At 39.1% G+C, this 10,229-nt stretch overlaps 1 protein-coding gene across 1 annotated transcript; it reads left to right on the top strand.

The window, feature by feature from the left end:
- Positions 1 to 192: 192 nt before the first annotated feature.
- On the top strand, positions 193 to 9,048 carry vps37c (VPS37C subunit of ESCRT-I). Its single transcript, XM_008418843.2, has 5 exons — positions 193 to 910; positions 1,325 to 1,434; positions 5,173 to 5,344; positions 6,300 to 6,382; positions 7,479 to 9,048. The coding sequence occupies exons 2-5, from the start codon at positions 1,342 to 1,344 to the stop codon at positions 8,211 to 8,213; spliced, it is 1,083 nt and encodes a 360-aa protein (XP_008417065.1). The 5' UTR covers positions 193 to 910; positions 1,325 to 1,341; the 3' UTR covers positions 8,214 to 9,048.
- The last annotated feature ends 1,181 nt before the right edge of the window (positions 9,049 to 10,229 follow it).

Genomic DNA, 10,229 nt, shown 5'->3' with positions numbered 1-10,229 from the left:
TATACTCTTTAGATGTTAAAAATTCTGCATTTGTTATATTTTAAAACAATTTGTTGTTGCTCACAGCTGTGATTTTCCTAAAACAAAGAGCAATAACTTACAAACATTGTTCCGATGGAAGTGACAGTTCTGCCATTGTTTTGAATTTACATTGAGAAGCCTTTGAGCATGCGCGAATCTCTTGGCCAACAACCGTTTCCTCTTGTCTCTCGGCGCATACCATTTCCAGAAACAGCTTTTTGTTTTTCGGGTTCTCCAGAGGTCAGTGGGCTGCTTAAGACATTATACTTAAAGGAAAGGGCAAAAAAATATTATTCAAAACTTGGGCAAACATAAAAATCTTGTCAGTTCAGCAATACACGCCTGAATAAAATTGTTTCTCTTGAAATACACCCCCGCCAGCTGTGGAGGAGTCCAAAAATGGCAGGAGTTCCTGTCAGAGCAGAGTGGAACTTTCCTATTTTTCTTCCAATTTTGTCAACTATCGGTTAAATTTTCCCCACTGCGTTAATATTTTTGATTCAACTAATCATTACCAGGACTGTAGGGAGTTTGGCCAGCCATCAGTTGCTGGGTGACTTGGTCCCGGGGCTTCGTGTTTGGTCGGCAGATCACCGGGCTTCCCTCGAAGTTGACGCCGCTCTTCTTTTCACAGGCTCCCCCTGACAACAGCTCACTGAACGCGGAACTTTCAGCTGAGACTGGACATCGGCGGTAGCTAGCTAGTTAGCTTGCCGGCCGAAGAGCGCCGAAAACAAACCAGCGTCGTCTCGGTTTTTTCCCTTCATTCAGCTGATACCCGCTCGGAGATCCAGGAGACGTGTCGCGTCGCTTGTCAGGGGAAATAAATATCTGGTGTTAGATGTCAGCACCAGTCAGAGACGCACTGACTTTCTTCTGCTGTTATAATGTAAGTGCCTGTTTATTTACACCTTTTCTTTTATTGACTGTTCTTCTGAAAATCTGTTTTTGTTTACCGTGGCCTTCGACCACTTGTGTACTGTACATACTGTTCTAAGTTATATTTCTCAGCCGCCAGTTGGCCAGCTATTTATAGAATGTCGCTATTTAGGTGTTCCCCGTTTACTCTTATTTACTAAATAAGTGGCCAAATCATTTTAAAATGCGTATTTATAATGAAATGCATCTATTAAGTAGCTAGTGTGTTTTATTTTTGTCAATATAACTGTAAAAAAATCAGGCTGTTATAATTGACTATATTAATTGACATTAATTTCAGATGGGAGGCCTCCAAGTGTTCACTTTCTGTTTCCAAGCAGTGGTTTAACCTCGTTTTACTTCCTGTATGCTCTTTGACGGACAGCTATCCTAGCCAATCACATGGAGAAGCTCCAGGACTTGGGCCAATCAGAGCTGCAGGAGCTCCTGGACAATCCAGAGAGGGTGGAGTCTATGGCTCAGGAGTCTGACGAGGTAAGAAAAAAAGGAAGCGTTACTTTATCTTTAGCTCAGGTTTTGAAATGGCTCAGGAGCGAGTTATAGGTTTATTATAATTCAGAAAAACTAAAGGTAAAATTCTCAGACTGAGTTGTGTTGATTTGTTGACTTTCATGGATAGATATAATCAGAGGTGGGTAGAGTACCCAAAATTGTACTCTAGTAAAAGAAGCACTACTTCAGCATATTTTACCCAAATAAAAGTAGAGTAGCCATCCAAGAAATTACTCGAATAAAAAAGTATTTGGTAAAAAAGTCTACTCAAGTACTGAGTAGTTGATCAATTTATCAATCAGTTAATATTTAAAAATTACATCATCAGGTGGACCGAAATATAAAATTAAGTGGAAATTTTAGTATTTCAAGGACTAAAATGACAAAAATTAATATAAGTAACAAAAAATCACAAAATGAGACAAAATATTTTTTTTCCAAATCAGTTTCTTTCAATATGAAACTTAAACAAAACTAAGTGTGTGTCTGTCCCTGGTGAATATTTGGTTAAAACATGTTTGTTTTTCACTCAGTTGGTAGAGAATCCAGAAATTTTACTCAAGTAAAAGTAGAGCTGCTTGTAGGTGCTGTGGTGGTGCAGGGGTTAAGCACAACCCAGATATGGAGGCTTTAGTCCTCGACGCGGCTGTTGCAGTTTCGATTCCCGGCCTGGAATCGAGACAAAGAAAACCCTAGAAGGGGAAGACATGCGACCAAGGTCATGGGGTCTTTACCGCATGTCTTTCCCTTCTAGGGTTTTTTTTGTCTCCAATGATCATCGCAGTTATGGGTTTAGCTGTGATGTTGAACCAAAGTACGCTGCCTCTTACTAATGTAGGAGTTTTATTTGTTGCAATTGCCAAAGAAAACTGTATACACACATTCCACACTCAGACAAGCTGACCAAACGGTTTTGAGTTGTTGTTTGTTTGTTTTTTTGGTTTATTTTCCCTCAAGTACGCATCATCCACTAATGTCATAATATGCATGCTTTGTTAGTTTGTATTCAAATTGCTGTCTTCTTAGGGAGGAATTAAGAAGCTTGACCAGAAAATTCATCTAACTGCACTCTGATTCTGGACCCAAATAAAGTTTCATCAGATGTAATATTCTTTTAGATTTTCACAGAAAGCTTTCTTGGACATTTTAACATTTTAGGTTTACAGAGCTCTCACACTGTGTCAGACATGCAAACATTTATTTTTGTTGAATGTTTAAACATTCAACATACCGTTTCTTATTTCTTTAGATTTTTGAGAGTTAGATTTTAGCTTTAAGTCCCATTTTTAGCCAAAATTTCCTAGATTGTTCTGGAGGTTTTATTTTATTTTTATTTTTGCAGCCATTTACTGTTGAGTAGGTTTTCCTAAAGACAGGCAGCAGCTCAGCTGGGAAAGGGAGGAAAAAGCGTCTCATTTTTTTAATGATGTTGGAATAACAACGCCCCTTTTTTCTATGACTGGGTGGAAATATTGACAGTGGCTGCACTTTTAGACTTTAGCAAATCATTGGCAGCTTTTATGTATGAGTCATAAACCAGCCGTGTGTATGGAAACACTGTTAGGCAGACGTGTAGTGCTTTACATAACATTTAGTCACATAACAGTAACAAATATTAGTATATTTTATTTTGATTTTATGTGATAGACCAGTGCAAAGCATTACATAATGTAAAGTTTAAGGAAGATGATGTTTTGGAGAGTTCTAAGGAAGATGATGTTTTGGAGAGTTCTACATAAAAGCAGAGAAAGGTTGAACAGATTTGCAGAATATGCAGCAAATTTGTCATTGTCACAATATGCATTAAGAACTGTAATAATTGTTAGCTAGTTAGTTAAGTACCATGGATATAATAAATTTGGTGTTTGATGCAGCATAAACAAGTTTTAGAAGGTAAGTTTTAAAAGGCTCCTTGTTCCTTTTTACAAAACAATTCTTATTTTTTTGCAGTAGTTGGATACACTAATCATTATCTAGTGTCTATGCTATGAACTCTAAGCAGATTATTATTCATTCATTTTCTGTGAGCCATGTCGTTATTGCAACATTCATCAATGTTATTGCATGTTGTATTATCATTGTGCAGCTGTAGAGTAAAATGCAATCCTTTGTTTTGCTGCAGTTTCAGCTGAACATCTTAATCTGGTTCGTCTCCAGCAGCTCTAAACATCCAGAGACTCAAATTTACTCAATTCTCACTTTGGATGAGAGTCTCTGTAAACATCCAGGTTCATACCTCGCTGAAGTTTCAGCTTTCTGTCTGGATCTTGACTTTGACTAGGTCATTCTAACACACTAATATGCTATAATTTAAAGCATGGGTGTCAAACTCAAACACAGCTATTTCTTTGGCCCTCTAAGTCTCAGAAATTGAACTGCAAGGTAACAGTTGTGGTTAAATATAATTTTAACATTTAAATCAAATCAGTTTTTATTTGTATTGGGCCAAATTACATCAATGTGAAAAGATGTTCAATATTATTTGATCTTAAGAAGTATCAGTATCGGGGTTGAGTCCCAGTCTCAACTTTTCCCTGTATTTAGCTCCTCCTTCCTCTCAATCAACTGCTCAGTTTTCTGCTGAATAACGGCCTCCCCACATCATGATGCCCCCACTTCCGTATTTCACTGTAGAGGACAAAGTGTTCAGGATGGCATGTTTTGTTAGTTTTCCATCATATACATCTTCTGTTTTGGCCAAAAGGTAAATTTTTTGACTTGCTGTGTTTCTTGGACTTCTATACTGAGATTAAATTATACAAAAGTGAACTCTGTTCATTTTATGAACTTGAAGACTGTTGTTGCACTGGATTTTAATTGGAGCTATCAGAAAAAAAAAGTTCTACTTAAAAATCATGCCCTACTTGTTTTGGTATGTTGCTTTAAATCCCAAGAATCCACATTAAATGTTGAGGTTGTAAAAGTTTGGTAAAATGTTTGAAGGATTGAAATCAACAGGAGGGAGCGTGCTTTGATGTAAAACACATTGTGTGAGAGATATTATAAAGACTGTAGAACAAAAGAGGAAATATTACCTGTTGTCATAACACTGCTGAGGTTGTTGTCTACCTGTGACTCAGCAGTTTGTCGCCATCTCTTGTGTTTTCTCATTTTTTAATCCTTTAACTTTGACTTGAGTCTTTAACACAATGTGCTACAATGCTTCAAACACAATAGACCCATTTATTTTGTGTTTTGCTCCCAGTTCAACCTGAAATTAAGTCAAAAGTTTACAAAAAATAAATGCATTTTGCATTTAAGATGAAAAAAAAGCCTTTGTATGTAAATAAGTTTCACCTAAAGTTCATCAAGTGGCATAGATTTTAAACAAAATCTCATATTAAGCACCTTTTGCTGTCTAATTATTTATCAATTAATCCAACAGATTAGCCCTACACTGTATTATTAAATTGAGCAGAAAGAGCTGAACTTGTCACATGCTAGTGTTATTAAGCATGTGAAATATTTATTTTAGCTACAAATGATCAAACATTCACTAAAGGAATTCTGGGTTATTCCATTCTAGGCAATAAAATGTATATTTTCTTATTTCAATTAGGAATGGATTTATTTGCATTTTAATGTATTTCTAATATTGTACAAGAAAAACTTAAGTGGTCAGATGAAAAAGGCGCAAAATGTGGCAACTTCTTAATCTGATTAATCGTCAAAGTAATCGTTGCAGGCCTTTCTGTAATTAGCGAATTTTTCCTTCTTCAGATTCAGAATATCCAGCTGGAGAGAGAGATGGCGCTGGCGGCCAACCGCAGCCTGGCAGAGCAAAACCTGGACATGAAACCTCGTTTGGAGTCCCTGAAGGAGGCGCTGGTGGCGAGATACTCTCAGCTGGAGGCCGTCAGAGAAACCTACAGGCAGCACTGCTCCCAGAGAGGTGGGGCGCAGGAAACACTGACGTTGGAAATTAGAGAAACAATGAGACTTTAAATAAATTCTGTCAGTTCACCATTGTCTTCTAGTCCTTTGTATTGTGCTATTTTTAGACATGTGGATGAACTATTTTCAGTTTTTTATAGTCGAAGTCTATATTGCCTCAGGTAAAGGTGCCTTATGTAACTTTTATACAACATTTATTTCTTACATATTTGTTAAAAGTGTAACCATGTCATGACGGTATAATATCAGACAGATAATCTGTAAAGCTAAATCTTCTTCATTTCCTCCCTGAGCTAGCGTTGCCATCTGAAGAAATGCACCGCTCCCGACCAAAAACAACCAGTCGGAGCCAAGAAGAGCGTCTTAGCTCTGTCAATCATCCTCATGTTCTCGCTGCTAAATTTCCTAATGATGGAGAAACAGCTTACAGCTGCAGGATAACCATTTATCTGCTGTCGTCAGCTGCTGTGTTAACTAGCCTTAGCATTCACAACAGGCTCTGCTAGCTGCAGCATTGACAGCGCTAAGGCTGTCAATGCCTTAGCCTGGCTCTGATTGGTTGTTTCTAGAGAGCACTGGGAGAAGGCACAGGAGCTCAATTTTTTTATTTTTAAAGATTATCTCTCTCATACTGTCACAACATAAATTATAAAAAGAAAATATATTCTTTTAATAAAAGTTGTGTACGGCAGCTTTAAGAAGTGATCAGTCCAGTTTAAGTATTTTTTTTATAATTGGCTTGAATGAATTTACTTTACTCTGCTCCCTGGTTTTCCCATTGGACATTTTTTTTAAAAAGTCACGAAGTAGGTCATTTGCTGCACGTCTCATTATTCTGAGCAGATTATTATCCAGATGAACACAACCAGTTTTTCACGTTCTCTGCTGTTCTGTAAAAGCCCTACGGACGTTTTTTTTTGTCTTAAGGTGTTGTTTCCTATCTGTTCACACAGATGGGATGGTGGGTCAGGTCTCTCCAGAGGCGTTCTTCTCAAGACTACAAACGGAAAGTGAAAAAACGGAGTCTGAGTCAGAGGTTGGTGTTCAGCCGCCCAACACATCAACCAATCAACCAATTAATCAAGTTTATCTGTATGGCACATTTCAGCAACAAGGGAGTACAAAGTGCTTTACATAGTTAAAAACACAAAAAAATACAAAATTGTTGATTAATGTTTCACTTCCAATGTTTCAAAAGTAACTCTAAACAGGTGAGTTTTTACTCGCATGTCTAATTAAAATGTAAAATACAGGGCATTATAGATGTATTTTATACAATATTTTTCACATATTGCTATGTTAAAAATAGAAATTAGATTTTATAGAATAGACTATGATCTGGTCAATATGACTTAAAATATAATCAGATTTTTTTCATACCAGATCTGTCTTTATTCAAACTGTTTTCAAACTTTATTCTGCTAATACTATGATTACGTTCTTGTAATTAAAACAAAATTGGTGGCTTTAACTCACTCACTCACTCACTCACTCACTCACTCACTCACTCACTCACTCACTCACTCACTCACTCTTTGGTTACCTATCTACTCACTCATTCTTTGGTTACCTAGCAACAACCTGTGGAGTAACTGACGCAGCAGCAGTTTTAAGGTTTTCTCTCAGTGCCTCTTAACCATTTAAAAACAAAAAACAAGGTTGTGGAGTGAGAGTTAAAAATGATAACAGTTCAAAGTTCACATCACCAGTTTGGCAGTATTTCAGATATTTAAAACAAAAAACTAATCAATAATTATCAATATTAACTGATATAAAATGCTTATTTTGCGATTCAGGTCTTATCTGGCCCAGATGCTGCATCATACAACTCGTAGAAGTTGAATTAGAACCCATAGACTAAAAGCCTCTTTTTTTTAAAAAAATTCTATCATTTGTAATATATTATTTAGAAATAAAAGCCAGGGAGCTGGCGTGGGGGGATTTAAGATTGGTTAAGATTGGAAATCTTTTTTTTTTTTTTGTCTCTTATTTTTATCTACGTTTGGGTTTTTAGAACTGATTTGCTGTTGTAATGTTGGTATTTAGACTTTATTTGTAAGCCACGCCGCCCAGCCCTGTGTGTTTCTTCCGTCGGCGGTAGATGATGCGTGTTTCACCGTGTGTGTGTCCAGGTTCTGGCCGATGACTTCCTGGAAGGCTCTCTGTCTTTGGACTCCTTCTTCGAGCGTTTCCTCCTCCTGCGCTCGCTCGCTCACAAAAGACGTGTGCAGATAGAGAAACTCCAAGAAATCCTGCGACAGAGGGACAAGAGCAACCCGACCGCCATGACATCATCAGCCGGCGTTGCCCCAAACCCCGTTGCCACGGCAGCCTCATGGAACCTACCGACGACAACAGTGACGACGACAAATCTGCCGCAGCCGAACTCCAACCCGCCGTCCTCCAGCTACCAAAACTCCTCTCAGTCGGCCTCGTCTTCTGCAGTTGGAGCCTCTGGGCTTCCATACAGCCCGTACCCCGCTGCCCCTCCCAACCCACCTGCTGTAGTGGCAGCGGCGGGGCCGATCCCAAACAATCCGCCCCCACAGTTCACTCCATACCCGAGCTCTGGCTCGTCTTTCACCCCGGCCGCGGGCTACTCCGGGCCCAGACCGGCATTCGGGCCGCCTTCCTCCGTCACCTGCCCGTACCCGACCCAGCACCCGTTTCCTGCCCCGCACCCCGGCTCTGCGTTCGGTCAGTACACCCCCAGCCACCCACCCGCCGGCGGCCCGGCGCCGTACCCGGCCTCCTACAGCTACGGCGGCTACAGCTACCCGGCCGCGCCGGCGTATTCCAGTTCTCAGTCTCCAACGGGGAAGCCCATGTACAGAGCCGGGTACGGCGTTCCACAGCCGTACTCCTGAAAGCGCTGCTGCTGATCGGCCTCACACCGCGGAAACACTGAACCTCTCCAAGTATTTCTGATGTAGTTTCTACTGCAAATATCTTAGTACACTTAAAATACGACAAAGCTAACTTACAAATAACTTCCCAGTAAAATACAGAACGTTGCTTTAAGTATTCCTTTATTGATTTAAAGACGCCCTCGTTCAACTGGCAGATTGTTTCACTTATAAGTGGAGGTGCACCGACTGCAGTTTTCTGACCGATCAGCAGTCCTGACCTGCCGATTCTGAATTTGGCTAATACCAATTTTTTTGTCTGAAATGTTGTTAAACCCCTCTAAAGGCAGAGCAGAAAAGGACAGAGGCTGATTTTTAGACCTTTACTGAGGTAGATAAGATCGGCTTCACACGCATGAATCAGCCCAGAATTAAGGAATTCAGGCCCAGTTTACTGCACCCTTACTTGTTTTAAGTTAATACTTTCTTAATATTGATAGTTTCACTGGAAGATTGTTCCACTTATAACAACACTGCAAAAACATAAAGTCTTACTAAGTATTTTTGGTCTATTAGTTTTTGGTCTTTTAGTGCAAATATCTTATTACACTTGAAATAGGACAGAACCAACTTACTAGTAACTTTTCAGCAACACATAGAAGCTTGGTTTAAGACGATAATTCCTTAATATTGACGAAAATGTTCTAATTCTATCAGCAGATTATTTTACTGATAAAACGTTTTCCCCTTGTTATATGTGACATAATCTGCCGGTGGAACCAGTATTTTTTTTATCAATATTAAGGAATTATTGACTTATCTTGCTGAAAAGTTACTTGTAAGTTAATTTTGTATATTTTTTTTCCAAGTGAACTAAGACATTTGAACTAGAAACTAGGATTTTGTTTTTGCAGTGAAAACATTTTTCTCCTCAGTGAAATAATCAGCCAGTGCAACCAACACTTATTCATCAAGATAAAGGGATTATCGACGTATAATCTACAGTACAGCTAGAGTATGTAACTTTTATAATAAAAGTTGTCACCATGTTGTGACGGTGTATGTGTGAGAAAATCAACCTCCTCCATCTTCTACCTGAGCTGTCTGAAGAAATGCACCACTCCTTTTCAAAAACAACCAATCAGAGTCAGGAGGCGGGTCTTACTGTTGTCAATCTTGCTTGCTGTTAGCGGATAAATGGTTTCCCTATGTTATCAGTGGCTACGCTAACTAGCCTTAGCATTCACAACAGGCTTTGTTAGCTGCAGCATAGCAGACAGCAAAGGAGGTGATTGACAGCACTAAAACCCTCTTCCTTATTCCGATTGGTTGTTTCTAGACAGCATTTTTTTCAATTTATATCTCTTATACTCTCACTATATACTGACAGTTTCAACAAATACACACAAAAAATTTTTTTTTATAAAAGTTGCATACCACAGCTTTAAAACAAGCTGCCATATCTTGATAAAAAGTTACTTGTAAGTTAGTCTTGTCTTTTTTTTCTCAATATACTTGCACTAAAAACTAAACCAAAAACACTTGGTTAGATTATTTTGAGTGTTTTTGCAGTGCAGTTCCCAAAACTTTCTTCCTTTCTCTCCCTCTTCTCTCTTGCTTTTTCCCCTGCTTCTTCCTCCTTTCACACACAGTCTCACCCTCCAGAGGTCTCTTGCTTTACTTAACTTTGTTGCACTATTTCATTAAACCAGTCTGAAGTATCTGCCCTTCCCTCTGCCCCTCCCTCTCTCCCTTCACCACACTAGTCTCAGGTTGTTGCATTGCTTTGAGGTGTTCAAACACTCGTTTGTGTCGTCTTTCTCCCTGTTGAAGTGATGTTCTGTCCCCCCCGCCTCTCCGTCACGTTCATGGCAACGATGAGTCATCGTAACACTACGAACAATGTAAACCAGCTGTCTGTCTGCTTCACACCCATATTTATTAGTAAACTGCTTGTGATCGGAGCGTCTTAGGAGGCTGAATACAGACGGAGTTGTGGCTAAAGCGAAGCATGGTTTCTTTATTAAGTCGTCTGGG

Source organism: Poecilia reticulata, linkage group LG1 (genome assembly GCF_000633615.1).
Source record: "Poecilia reticulata strain Guanapo linkage group LG1, Guppy_female_1.0+MT, whole genome shotgun sequence".
Lineage (NCBI taxonomy): Eukaryota > Metazoa > Chordata > Actinopteri > Cyprinodontiformes > Poeciliidae > Poecilia > Poecilia reticulata.
This window is presented reverse-complemented; position numbering and strand designations above follow the sequence as displayed.